The 15031-nt window shown below is 41.6% G+C and overlaps 1 protein-coding gene across 3 annotated transcripts in view; it reads right to left on the bottom strand.

Moving 5' to 3' along the window:
- The window catches only part of PLCL2 (phospholipase C like 2), a 257610-nt gene that overhangs the window by 160172 nt on the left and 82407 nt on the right, over positions 1 to 15031 (bottom strand). For 2 of the 3 annotated variants that reach the window (XM_058553648.1, XM_058553666.1), the window contains exon 2: positions 14212 to 14781. In XM_058553648.1, coding sequence (XP_058409631.1) covers positions 14212 to 14556 — 345 coding nt within the window. In that variant the 5' untranslated portion in view covers positions 14557 to 14781. Of the gene's footprint in view, positions 1 to 14211; positions 14843 to 15031 lie in introns of those variants that run through there. The other variant, XM_058553657.1, reaches the window with a different exon arrangement.

Raw genomic sequence — 15031 nt, 5'->3', positions numbered from 1 at the left:
AGGCTCTTTTGTTGTTGGTTTTAAACGTGACCCCAATGGTCTGTTCTGTTCAGACACAGCAGAAAAGCCTAAGGCTAGATTATCCGTCCTCTCTACATATGAAACTGGCCCTCCTGTGAACATAGATGATTGACTGCTCCATCCTGCTCAGTTCTCACATCCATGAGCCAGACTAAGCTGTATGCCATTTGTTTGCAGAGTGGCCACAGCTCCACAGCACGTTTGGGGCCAAGCTTCAAACCACCACCTAAGTGAATTAGCCACTGGAGTTGTGTTATGGAGGGCGTCTCTCGAAAGTGATAGATGCAGAGCATTCCACGGCTGACTGTACCTTTCCTTATACCTGTTCTCCTCTCCACCACCTTTAAAGTACAGCCTCCCGATAATGTGCCCCAGTGTCCCTGGCACACCACTGTGTGCCACCAGTGGATTACAGGCGTGCCAAGATATTGAGACCTGCAAGCCCCTTCCTTCCACCTCTACCTTCGCCAAAGCTTGGCGGGGCCTCTAGCCACAAGCAATCTCTTCAAACTTAGCTGTACAATTATATCATTTTCTATCTGTAGCTTGGTGTGGAAAAGGTTGAAAGCACGCTTTTGGAGCATAATTTGTGGATCTAATAGCTCCCAGTGTTCCTAGGAATGGGGGGCCTGAGAGTTGCCAAATTCTACCTGGGGACAGGAGCTTTATCACGCTCTGTTATTCTGGTGACGTCCTCTAAGCCACCTTCCTCCTTGTTTTACCTTGCTGTCTGGCCACCAGTAATGGCAAGATGACTGAGGTCAGGGCGCTGCCACAGAGGACACTTCTCATGGACTGTTCAGTCAGGTGCCCCGCAGGGCCCTGTTTGTCCTGTTTCTCCCCCTTGGTTTCACCTTCTGGTTTTCAGACCCCTCAGGGTAGACTCATCAATGGCAGCTATTCCTTGAGACAAAAGGGCTATTTAACTACTTCAAAATATTCTTCAACAATACTTTCTTCTCTAACAAAGACAGGTAAGCAGATCTGGGTAATTACACTGCAGGAAAGGAAACCTCTCTGATTCTTCACTTGGTAAATATTAGAGTACTGAATTTTCACAAAAAGATTGTAGACTTTCTCCCCCAAAGAATGTTCAAGTTCATTTCTACCATGTCTCTCATTTACACATAAGTAAATTAAACAGGCTGTTAAAGACATATGTATTAATAAGTGGTCCCAATCACTATCAGGCAGGCTCGAGAACACTCTGCTGCTGCCAAACTGTGGGTACTCCTCCAGCCTCTAGAGACCGGAGTCTCCAAAGACCCGGCCCTCCCACCAGAGCACGTCTCTTCCTTGGTGCCCATCTAGGATACATGGACACAAGCTTCTCTGCTGGAAGACCCACCCATCTTAATTTGGAAGACAAAAAAATCGACCTAAAAGAATAAATGTGAGTAACGATGATCTGGTAATAGAGCAACCGAGTTGAGGAGACCAAGAGTACACACCAAGTAAGACTATGAATCTGCAACACTGATAGTCTCGTGTTACTGCTGTGCAGCCAATAAAATATATTTTATAGATGCTCTGGGAGTTCAGTGGTCATTCCTCCTGACCGCAAGGGTCTGTGTGGTGGGAGGAAAATGCTACAGCACTCAGAAAGGTCAGAAAGGACATTCACCCAAAGGTCATGACACACCAACCCAGACTGTCAGCCCACCATAATGAGGTGCACTGAAGCGTTACTAGGAGGGCCTCTCCCTCTCCGCATAAATTACCCATACAAATAGATAACTGCCTGGCAAGTGTCGATTTATAATTTTCTACGAGTAAACAGCACTTTTACTGCACATTGCCACCCAAGCACAAGATGAGGTGGTTAAAGGAAATGTGAGGACGCATCTCAGCAAAGTTTGAAACGTACAATCACCTCTCTCTAGAAATAGTGCTCATGCCTCAGTCAAATTAGCTCTTTCTAAAAAATATTCCTCCTGGGGTGGTTCTTCCTCCATGATGCAGAATGTCATGAATACACAGATGTCTTTTCTCTTGTGAGGGATGGAAAAGAGCTGAGAGATGGACCAGGAAATAGTGACTGCACAGTGATGATTATTCCAGGTAGATTAAGGCTCCAAATAACCAACCCAGGGCCTTTTGATAACTGACACAACATATTCCTTTACTCAGATCAAAAATACATTCTTATGGTGCAAGATAAGTACACAGGGCAGACCATCATTTTCACATATAAAATCTGTTTCTCGGGGGCCAGCCTGGTGGCACAAGCGGTTAGGTGCACGTGCTCCGCTGCGGCGGCCCAGGGTTTGCCAGTTCGGATCCCGGGCGCGCCCCGATGCACCGCGTGTCAAGCCATGCTGTGGTGGCATCCCATATAAAGTAGAGGAAGATGGGCACGGATGTTAGCCTAGGGCCAGTCTTCCTCAGCAAAAAAGAGGAGGACTGGCACTGGATGTTAGCTCAGGGCTGGTCCTCCTCACACACTCACACACACACACACAAAATCTGTTTCTCCAAATTTGACTAAGGAATTGTCCCCTTTCATCAGCAATTTTTATCCTTTCAGAAAAAGGGCAGCTCAGCTCCCTGAAGGAAAGCTCCATTGAGACAGCTGAAGGTTTAACCCTACCCCCTCTGTACCCGACCAGCCCCACCAACTGTCACCTGCAGGATTCTGGAGCTGCTTGTTCTCTCATATCTAACAGAGCTAAACGGGGCAAAGACCTACCATATGAGAAAGGTTTCACAGCTGTTCTTAACCCTGGCACACCTTAAAATTTCCCAGGGCACTTTAGGGAATCCCCAGAAATTCTGATTTAATTGGACTGGAGTGGATCTGCACATCAGTATGTTTTAGAATTCCAATGTGTCCTAAAATGACCCATCTGAAGATCTGGTGTTTTCTCACCTGAAAGAATATTTCCATGGGACAAGAGAAGGGCTCGGTAGAGCTAAAACTCCATGCTGACCACCTGGGATCCTAGGTCTATTGCCACCCAGCAGTAATCAAACGGTTCTCACTTTTGTCTATAGACCTGGATAACTGGTTTCTGTTTGTTAATTGCTTTTGAAAGCAAAAGGCGCTACCTAGAAAACTTTCATGCAGAGAACAGGTGCTCTACAAATGAGTGGTTCTCAAAGTTTTGTATGAGCAGCACTTTCGAACAGTAAACCTATTGAGTGCACCTGAAGGAATTAAAATGCTCAAAACCATACTAAACAAATCATAAAAACTCCCAGCAATCACGACAACATTGTAAGATGACCCCAATGACCAACACACCCTTCACTACTGTGTCAGCTTCCCACCCAGGCCCCACTCCCTATGTGTTCTCAATAAAGTCCAGGAAAGAGAGTCTTCATGGGACTCCAGCCAGCTGCCCCTCTCTCCACCCGCTCTCCACACCACCGCTCAGCTCACGACTCTATCAGGTCTCATCACGGCCGCCCTGCAGCAAAAGACATTTCACATGTTGATCAACAGACAGCAGCAAACTGCGAAAGCCACTGTCCTAAATGGTGTAGGGTGAAGTAGCCAATAAGTATCTGAATTTGATTAATTTTCACAATTTAATTGTTTAAATCAACTTATTTACTGAAGTATGATATACCTCCAGAATCATGAGTATATACAGCTCATTGGATTTTTACAAAGTGCCCACTCTTAGAACTACCCCTAGATCCAGCAGCCAAAAATTACCGTCACCCAGAAGCCCCCTTGGTTCTATCTCCTGTCATTAGCTTCAGATGTAACCACATCTGATTACACAGATGTAATCCTGACTTCTTTCACCACAAATTAGTTTGCCTGTTTTTGCACTTTATATGAATGGAATCATATAATATGTTTTCTTTTGTGTCTAGTTCCTTTCCCTCAACATTATGCTTAAGAGATTGGAGTGGTACATGTAGCAGTCATCTGCTCTTTTTGTTCTTTCTCTCTGTCTGTCTGTTTACCTGTCTTTTTTCTTCAAAGTATTCCACTGTATGATATACTATTTTATAAGATGGGCATTTGGGTTATTTCCAATTTGAGGCTATTACAGTTAATGCTGCTACAAGCATTCCTGTACATGTCTTTTGATACACAAATGTACTAATACCTGTTGAGTATATATAACTTGTAAGAAAGGCGGTGTGGTATGAACACAAGGACAGGCAAATAGACTGATAAAACAAAATAGACTCCAGAAACAGACCCACAAACATACAGTCACTTGATTCATGACAAAGGGCCAATGCAGTGCAGTGGGGACAAAAGGTATTTTCAAATAAATGGTGCTGAATTAATTAATTGGATATTTATATGGAAAGAAAATCTTGACCCCTACCTCACACCATCCACAAAACTAAATTCTAGATAGATTATAGACCTAAATGTAAAAAATAAAGGTTCTAGAAGTTAAATAAATGAATATCTTAACGGTCTTAAGCTAAGTAAAGATTTCTTAAACAGGACACAAAAATAATAGCCATAAAGGAAAATATTGATAAAGTGGATTTCACTAAAATGAAGAATTGTTATTCACTAAGAGACACTCTTTAAGACAGTGAAAAGATAAGTCACATATTAGACGACATTTTCAATATATATGTCACACAAAAGACATACCCAGAAAATGTAAAGAAGTCTCACAAATCAATTTTTAAAAAATAAAAACTCAATTTTTTTAAATGAGCAAAAGACTTGAATAGGCATTTTACAAAGAAGAATATCTAAATGGCCAAGAAGACATATGAAAAGGTGCTGAACATCATCAGTCATCAGGGAAATGCAACAAAAGCCACAGTAAGGTATCATTACATAACCATAACAAATGATTATAACTAAAAAACAAAAAAACACTGACGATACAAAGTGCTAGCAGGCATTTAAAGCAACTAGAACCCGGTGGGTGTGTAAATTGGTTTAACCCGTTAGAAAAACCACATGATAATATCTGCTAAAGCTGAACATGTATATATTCTGTGTCATAGCAATTCTACTTCTAATATTATTTTTAATGGATAGAAAAACATTTATGGAAATATACATAAACCAGAGAAAGCCTTGAAAGAGCATACAGATCTCTTTCAACAAACCATCAAAAACTCCAAAGATAAACACATCCTTAAAACCAGTATTACATCAGGAATTCTGTTAGTTCCGATATGAAAACATCTGAATAATTCTATTGGTATTTAACATAATCTATCAGCATGAATTGATAGAAATAAAAATCTAAGCAACTCGCTGTATTTCCTTCAAGAATAAACATTAAACCATATTAACGATTTGAAAAATTACATCTACTATGCCCACAGGATATCAGAGCTTAGAAGGAAGATGAAAAATAAAAGGTAGCAGAAAACCATATGGAGAGAGGCATACGGCTTATGAGTCTAATGGTAGCTGCAAACGAGGTCATTCATCCCTCTGTGGCCACACTAATTGGTCAAAAGCAACAGAGGCTTCGTCAGCAATGCTCATAAAAAACAGCCTACCCCTTCCCAGGCATTTTCAATTTAGAGAGCAGACACCTGCTACCCATCAGTCTCTCATGAGAGAGGACTCGTGTCAACCTACCACCATATTATTTGATTTGCTCTTAATCTTTACTATTTATAAACAGAGTCTTCAGAGTATGTGCATGCACAAGTATAACATGTGTACACATGCAGCTATCTATAGCAAAAAACAAATTCTCAAAAATAGCTGTTTGGAAGACCACATCTTATTCTATTAATACTCACATACTGCAGTATTACATAACAATTTTTTTCCAATTCTGTTATGCTAATATGCAAATAAATGAACTCAACCATAGCTAGGAGCTAAATGTACTAATCAGGATGGCCTTGTGTATCTCTAACCACAAAAGAATTTTACATGATCTCTTTCTATTCTAAAAATCCCATGAATCTACATTATTAATCACTTTTAAATCCAGCTGCTTGGTTTCTGCAATGTTAATATCTGCTATTTCCAAATCAGTATATTTAGCATACTCCAAGAAGATACCCGAATACTGATTTCATAGTAATGTGTTGTAAGTGTTAACATGTTCTATAATTTTATAACTATTTGATAATTCTAAAGCAATAATAAGGATAGATACTATCAGAAGATGTTCACCTAAAAACAAATTGTTACTAATTATTATCTGCTTTACCTTCCAGGACCCTAAAAATTGTATAACTGTAAGTCAACTTTTTATTAAAAAAGAAACAGAAATGGAAAAGGACCCCCCTCCAAAGAAGTTTTCAAATCCATCAAAGAGTGGAGAGGAAAAGGACAAAATTCTAATTTGTGGATCAGACAGAAACCAATGGCATGGTGGGCAGAACTAAGGCTATGGCTTTTTGTTGATAAAGTATATGTTGCCCTCATCCCAAGATTCAGCCACAGAAGAGCAAACTTTCCTAATTAAAAATCAGTCATTTATTTTTAGGACTGGTAGAAACTGCTAAGATCAAGGAGCCAGAATGGCTCGGTCAAGTAAGAGAAAAAAGGAAAAAGTCAAAGATGCATTTCCGAAGATGAAGTGGAAAGAGGGTGACAGGGCAGTTCAAAGTGTGGGCTTTCAAGTCATTCAAGCCTGGTCTGAATGCTGGCTTTGCCTCTTACAAACTCTGTGACCTTGCCTGGAAATTCCCAAACCTTCAGGAATAGGTTTCCTTCTCTGTAAAAAGGGAATGATAATGTCTCCTTGCAGGCCGTGGGGAGACTTGTGTGAGATGATGCATACAAAGCATTTCTTAGTGTCTCTTCTACACCCAATTCTTGAGTTGTAATAAAAGGCAGAATTTCTAACATCATATGACAAAATATGCTGAGGGTTTAAAGATCCTACTTTGACAACTCCACCTATTAGTATTCTATATTCCTTATTTTCTTTTTTATTAATTCTACAGCACTCCCAACGAATATCTTTTGACAATCCAATATTAATGATGATAAAAGTTTAAGTAATTTAGTTCCTTAAAAACAGACAAAAATTAAGCAAAAACTATAGATATCACTTAAAGAAACTGAATACCAGAAAAGAGATTAAAGGCTTTAACAAACAGTAAAGCTCTCTCACCATGCTTTTTAAACTTTGATAGCAGAACATAAATCAAAAGAAATTTTCAAAGGTCTACTCTTATTTCAGAGGCACAAAAGGGACAGATCATTTATATCAGCATCTTGCAGAACAATTCTGGAACCAACCAAATTCCTGGATCCAACTCCACATGAAGGTATTTTCTTCTGTTGATTGTTTCCAAAATTATGTACATGAAATAAATTTCTTCTTTGAAGTATACAACCCACTGAGTTTTATATTCCAATCAAAACCAGTTGAAGTTAAGTCTAAATATCATCTTCATTAAACTCCTAAGATGTTATATCATTCATGTCCACTTATTCATCCATTCGCATATTTATTCAACAAATACATACTTAAATACACGCTTTCCACAAGACATTAAACTAGGGTTTTCATAAATTCAAGATGAATAAGATGAAGTTACTTATGAGGCAGAAGGAAATGGGGCTGTATAGAGATAATAGGCAGAGTGGTGGTTGGAAGGCAGAGAAAGGAACAATTCATTCTGAGAGGTGATGAACTGAGGAAGAAGACCTTGGAGATGACTGAGAGAGGAAGGAAGCATTGTAACCTGAGAAGAGAGAGATGTAAATATAAGGGCTACGTTTAGGCCTGGAGAGCAGTCCCATGGGCTCCGGCATAGGTCGTAACAAAGACTTTGTGAAAAGCAGATAAGTAGGGTGACCATAATATTTATCATCTAAACCGGGATGCCTTTGAGAGTGAAAAGAGGCACTACTAATAATTTTGTCAGGTCAAAAGATGTAAACCTGGACTGTCCTGGGCAAATCAAGACATATGGGTGCTTGGCTCAATGAAACTGATGCTCAACACCCCCTGATCAGTTAGCTGGGGCTATTTAGATATGTGCCCAGTTGTACCAAGGCATCAGTTTTTAGAAAGGTACCAAAACAAATCATTTGTGAAAGCATCTTTAGAATATATCTAAGAAATTTCTCTGGGTTCATTCTGCATATTTCAAAAGATAAAACTTCCAAAATGGCCATGGCAGTGTTAGTGATCGCCAACTTAAACGGAGCTAAATGAGTTTGGTCATCTCAGGATAAACTCTAAATAAGAAAAACTAAAAATAAGAAAACCAAACATACTAAGTACCGCTTATTGAGTGCTTATTACAAGCCACACACTGCTCTGAATATTTCTCACACATCATCTCATTTAATCTTCACAACAACGCTATGAGGGGGATTTTATTCTCTCTGTTTCAGAGTGGGGTAACCAGACACACAGACTTAAATATCTTGCCCAAGGTGCACAGAAAGGGAGAGGGGGAGCCAGAATCTGATCCAAGCACCCAACTCCACACCCTCAATTTTTCCCACCACTGTTCTGCCTCCTGCATAATCCAGACATGCAACATGTGGCCTGAGTGCAGCCCGAGACCCAAGGGTACAGCCCAGCTGAGATGATTAGCTAGAACACATTTTACCTAATTACCCTTGCCACGTGACCAAGCACTAGCGGCCAGCAGGGCCTAGCCACCTGCCCTCCTCTGCCACTTGGAAACAGGCAGGAGCCAAGTGTCCTACCAGCAGGCTGGACCATTTGCATAATTGTTGCTAAAGCTCAATGTAATTAATTATATACTTTGAGCACCCTAAAGCTATGGACTTATTCTGACACAAAGAAAATAGGTACTGCTGAAACTTCCCAGGTGGTTCCGACTTGTTTGAATCACTACTAATACTCTTATGCCAAGCACAGCCCTCTGGAGTCACCATCATTATCAGCAGAAAAGAGTTGGTCAGGCAGCTTGCAAACATAGTTTCAGATCTCGTGGCCCACTGGTAAAAATATTTGAACATCCCCTGCACTAGAGAATGCCATTAATATAAAATAAAAAGACAGCTAAATTAATCCAGAGGTCTGGTAGATGAGTAAGAAATGCAGCCAAAACTTAGTATTACTAAGGAATAGAGCATCTACTCTTGGACATGTATGTATAAAATAAAGTCTGAAGAGAAAATAGGAATGTTCATACTGCATTTATATCTGCTTTTAGGCTGTAAATAACATTGCCCTATTTTGTTGCATACTGAGGCATGGGTAACAAGCATTAAAAGAAAAAAAGAACAGTCTAGTTTAGACCCCTTGCAGAGCACAGAGAACGGTAAAAGGAACTGAACAGATTCTGGGAGAGAGCATTCTAAGAAAATAACTTGAGTGGCTGAGACCAGCAATTAAAAAAAATAAACAATTTCCTGTCAGTTGTCTATTTGGATTTGGCAAAAAACAACTCAAATCAAACATAAGGAAGAGAGGTTGGAAAACAGGGAAGGGAAAAAGCAAGAAGGGGCAAGTAATTTTTAGGGTATGAAAATTAATACCCTCTGATTACTTTTGAAAACTGAACTCTGAATTGTGACAAAAGCTCTCTGAGCGGCTGAGACAAGCTTCCATGCTCTGGCCTTTCGACAGTTAACCTTGTTTGTGTGGCCTAAAATGCATTAGCACAAAGTGAAGTGGAGAGTTGCTGATTGGCCATAAGATTTTTCTGACCTAAATGATCCAGGCTGCCTATCTACCCAGACAAATTCACTTTGTGATCCCGTCACTGTTTCTTTAATATTTATGATATGCCCACAAGTTTGATGGCATGCAGTTGTCTTCCTCCCCCATTCAAAAAAAAAAGTCTAGAGTCAAATGCAGACATTATTTTTAAGATCCAATTCAAAAAATGGTTATTGAGTGCTAGCTATCTGTGCAGAACTAGTAAGTACAACCCAGCGTTTGCCTGCAAGGAGTCTAGTCTATTTAAACCATGGGCCAATATAATATCCATACTTACATTTTTATTGTTTTGTTTAAATATGTACAATAGATGTTCCCCATCTTGGGGTGCTCAGCACCAAGACGTAGGGATATACGTCAGTGTAAAGGTAGTAAAAGTGTTTCTCCCACACCCATGATACTATGATAACGACAAGAATGATATTAAGAAAAATAAGGGCTGCCACCTTGGGCAAGGTCCAACCACTGGTCCCAGTGAAGCTGGAGGCTCTGGTCCAGCAGCCACAACAGGTGACTGAACAGCTGCCTGGGTATATTATCTGTCAACTTCTTCTGCCTGCAGAAATAGAGATTCTTCCCCCCCCCCAACTATCCCCTACATTTAAAGGGGAAAATCAAATCCAGTGTTCCAAACCACCAAGGCTGCCTTAATTACACAGAAAATTTTAACCTGCCAGTGTAATTTAGAGGGCAGTGGAGTGCAGCCATACCCACGTGGGCTACAACAACCAGCGCCGGCACTCTGGGCAAGTGGTTAACCTCTCTGAACTCTGGCTTTGTGCAGCCTCCGTGGTTGGTGCAGCCTCAAATCAGAGAATTATATTAAGTACTTTTCATGTGTTTTGCACATAATAAGTGTTTAATAAATGGTGGCTGCTATTACTTTTAAATACCAAAATAACACAATGGCTCTATTTCCTAATTATTAAAATAGTACCCAAGATCAATGGTTGCCATGGTCTGGCGATGGGGGAAGGGAGACTACACAAGGACTGGGGGGATTTTTTGAGGTGATGCAACTGTTCTATATCTTAATTTCGGTGGTGGTTACACGACTGTGTGTGTTTGTCAAATCTCATAGAACTGGACACTAACAAGAGTGAATTTTAATTTATGCAAATTATACTACATTTTAAAAGGTACCAACCACAATATTCAATTAGTTTTGATTAGTTAATTAATTAGTTAAAATAAACCATATCCAAACTAATAGACATTTTAACTTCATTTATTTCCAAAATTAAAAAGAAATCTAAGGCCTAAAATGCTACTTCATATTTTTAGACTCAGCTCTTGAATTAAAGGGTCAAGCTAGCTGTAAAAAATGGACGCCATCTGAACAATTAACCAAATGAACTGCTTCAAAATAAAGTATGGATTGTATTGAACGGTGTGATAAAATGAAATATGGAAAGAGAAAATGAAAGTGATGTTTTCGTTTACTAGATTACTTAAGATGTCAAGCATAATGGTTCCTTCCCTAAAAATCTAGTAATGGGCCTCTGTAAATAATCTAAAAAGCTTAACATTATTTTCAATTGGCTAAGGAAAAGCAGAAACGTCTGGTGATGAGTTCCATGACTTATTTATCTTGTCAAGGTATTTGTAAAAGGTTCTACAAGGCTGCTCCCTCTGAATTTTCATCAACACTGTTACCATAATCCAGGAGCTCTTTTAGTATAGATCTGTTTTGGCAGAAAATGTAGTTTTACAATAATTTCTTACTGAACACCATATTTACAAAACAGATGGAGTTCCAAAGAAATGATTTTAAATGAGAAATATAATTCTGGTCAGCCTACAGTGCACTTCTGCATGTGTCCTGGACCTCAGCAATAGTCCTCTTTCTTTGCCTACTGTGTATCACATTTAGGCTGTTATTTCTCCCTCTGATTTGGGGATCCCCACCTAAGAGGGATATCAAGACTGTAACAAAGATGGAAGCTAAGAAACAGGCATAGCTCACAAGCCCGACATTTTCAACTAATGCAACCCCATAAATACTGGCCTCTGTTCCTTAGCCAGCATTTGCGCCCTGCCATTCCCTCAAGTCCACAATTATCACCTTGCTTACTAATCTATTCCTGCCTCTACCCTGAGATCATCTGACTGCATTCATCCCTTATATTCAAAGAGAACATGAAGAAATCAAAGAACGATGTCACTATTGCTTTTTCACATGGGCTTCTGCTAAGCTGTTTATTATTTTTTAACAAAAGTGAAATGTAATTTCTGCCATTCATGTGACAAAAATGTCTGTGCACTATTCATTGCTTCACCAAATTTGATGTTCAAGTAAAAGATCTCTTTCTTCTATTAGGATATTGTCTTGATGCTGTTATGTCTTTAGAAAATACCACATTAAATTTCTAAAATCTTGATCCTTCAAAGCATCAATTCAAGGGGAAACATACCAAGTCATTACCTATTTAAATACAGCATACCTCCTTCCTATAATCCAGACTTGATCAACTTTCAACACTATTTCCATAGCTTTAAAGGGTGTTTAAGAAAATGCAAATTGAAAATAGAGACAAGAAAAAGAAGTCAGTCAAGTCATCTTAGGAGGTACAAAACAACGAACAAGATATTAGACCGGTAAATCCAAAACCACCCGTTTTAGAAATTAACAGAACAGTCATGAGAAAACCTGTACTTTCTTATCATTTCTCCATTCATTCAGGGCGTAATCTATTGAGTCCCAACTATGTTTCTGGCAATGTGTATCTAGGGATACAACTGTGTACAAGAAGCCGAGGGCTCTGTTAGAAGAAAAATGACAAACATATCTTTGAAAGTTGCAAAATTTAAAAAGGAGTGATTTCTAAATAATTAACCATTGCCCCATGTGCTTCTAGAATTTTCAATGAAGAAATGATATCTATCGACAAGTTCTCATTTCCACACATCAGAAATATTGGCAAATCATTCTTCTTTGTAATCTTCCACGAATGTAAAATTAAAACAGATGCTGTTGTAATTAAATAAGTTACACTGTGAACCCCACTATGGACACCAATCAAGTTTGAACTGTTTTTTTAAAAAGTGCAAAAATAGGCCCTCCAAAAAATTGGGGGGAGAGGAGTTAAAATTAGGTAGGCTGGTACCTTCTTTGGAATTTTCACCTTAGATTTCATTAACACCACAATGCAAAATCACCACAAATATCTGGTAACCAACAAAAGCAGATATGACACATAATTCTGTCAAAAGGATTGATTACCACACACAGTTGAAAGCAACTTCCATGGACACATAAGCTACAGAGTAAAAGAAAATATAAGTCACTAAGAGTAGGTATGCAGCAAAAATATACTTTCCTTTCCTTTAACTCTAAACACCCACTGCAGGTAGTTAATGTACTTGATCTTTAAGACCTTCAATTGTGCCCTTGCCCACACATAAACTGTGCAAACAGATGACAAAGCGAAAAGCAGTTTCACAACTGCCTGTTACATAGAGTAACAAGGTGGTGTATTTCACTAGATTACTGCAGAAGTTGATAATACCATCTGACACTTAGAAGATTTCTGTAGGTCTAATTGAATTTCAAATACCACCAGTGCCCGCTCTCTTCACTGTGGCCCATTTTGCCCTCTCTCCGTCTCTTGATTTTCTTATCAGCCACAGGAAGGGTGGGTGCAGCCTTGTCAATGTGCTTTGTTGCTCACTGTCTTGGTAACTCCTTGATTTTCAAAAAGCAATGTTTTCATATTTCCTCCAAACTTGAGCAGAATGAGCTAGTCTTGCCTATGGCTCTGCTCTTCTTAGCTCATCAACTATTTTTTTCACTTCATGTCACCAGAAATATTTTTGCACTGCAGACCAAAACGTAATATTAGAATGAAACCACCACAAACTCAGGAGTTCCTAATATTACTTCTTGAGTTTATAATGCACAAAACAATCGCTGACTTTCTTCTGCTAAATAACACCATGTAAAAGACATCAAAATCAAGCAAACTGCCCAAAAGAACTTCCACAGAACTGGAGGCCTGCCTACTGCAGCAAGGAAAAGATTAAATCGTGCAGAACTGTAATCTCTCAGTGCTTTTGAGTCTAAGAAAGCGGAAATCTGCATTTATGTTCAGAAACCTACTCCATTTCTCCCTGTGACCTCAGTGACCAAAGATTTTGCACCCTCGAAGTACAACCGTTTGCAAGAGGCAAGTACATACAGATAGGAAGAAACCTATTCAATAATCTCTTTTCACTGCCTGGGATTTTTAAGAAAATGTTTTCACATAATCACTAACTGTCTTGAACATACAATAGAAACCTTACAGGGAGTCTTTTACCAGCCTAGGCTACCACAGAAGAGCATGCCATGCCCAGGCAGGTACAGGCCATAAATCCAGGCCAATCCTGGGAGAGGTGACAGCCCCAAGTTCAACTGGGGATGTCTTGAGCACAGCTCCCCCTGCACATTAAAGATCGCCTCTCCATTCCTTCCAAATGCCATTTGCATCCAATCGCTGCTCAACCACCCCAAGCACCCGTGCTCCAGTGGTTCCCGTTAGCAGCAGGCTCCTCTTACAACCTCCTCTTTCCAGCACCACTCCCCGCTTGGGGAAACAGACCCCAAGGACGGCCGGGGGTTGGCGATGAGCGCCCTTCTCCCACCTACCTTGATGATGCTGCTCCGGCGGGGCAGGCCGCCCGGTTTGCTCTCCCGGGGGAGGGGGCAGGGGGCCGGGCCGGGGGTCGGGGCGAGCGCGGCGCCGCGGGGTCCCCTGGCGGGGCTGGCCAGGGCTTCGTCCCCGGACACGCCGAGGCTGCAGTCTCCGTTGGAAACCCCGCCGCTGTCATAGCGCGCCCGCCCGTGGCCGAGGCGACCTCCCCCGCCGCCGCCGCCGCCGCCGCCGCCGCCTTCCCCGGCTCCGGCTTTCAGGGCGCTCTTGGCGCCAAGGGCCGGGCCCGGGGAGGTGGGCAGGGCCCCGCCGGCGGCGCCCCCCCGGTCACACTCCGCCATGGGCGCCCCGCGACCCGCCTGCACAAAGCCGCGTCCCCGCGTCCCCGCGTCCCCGCCGCCGCCTCGGGCCGCCGCGCGCGGCCCCTCCTCCTCTCCTCCTCCCGCCGCCGCCGCCTCGGCCGCTTCTTCCGCTTTTTTTTTTTTTTTTTAATTTAGATATGATGTTTGTTTCGAGCTTGCCTCGCGCACGGTTGAAGTCGTGGCGGCAGAATTATCAGAAGATTCCTGCAGGGGAGAGAAGAGGGACACGAGTCACTCGGGCGGCAGCGGAGCCCGGCTCCCGGCACCTGGGGAAGGAAAACACGCCCCGACACACGCGCCGCTGCGGGCGCCAAAAATAACCCGCGCGGCCCGGGCGCCCACCCGGGGCCACGGGCGCCCCCTCCGGGGCTGCAGGCACCCACCCCGAGGTAACGGGGCGCCCACCCCGGGGATCAGAGCGCCCATCACGCGGGAACCGGGCGCCCTGCTCCGG

The sequence above is a fragment of the Diceros bicornis genome, chromosome 2, assembly GCF_020826845.1.
Source record: "Diceros bicornis minor isolate mBicDic1 chromosome 2, mDicBic1.mat.cur, whole genome shotgun sequence".
NCBI classification, from domain to species: Eukaryota; Metazoa; Chordata; class Mammalia; order Perissodactyla; family Rhinocerotidae; genus Diceros; species Diceros bicornis.
This window is presented reverse-complemented; position numbering and strand designations above follow the sequence as displayed.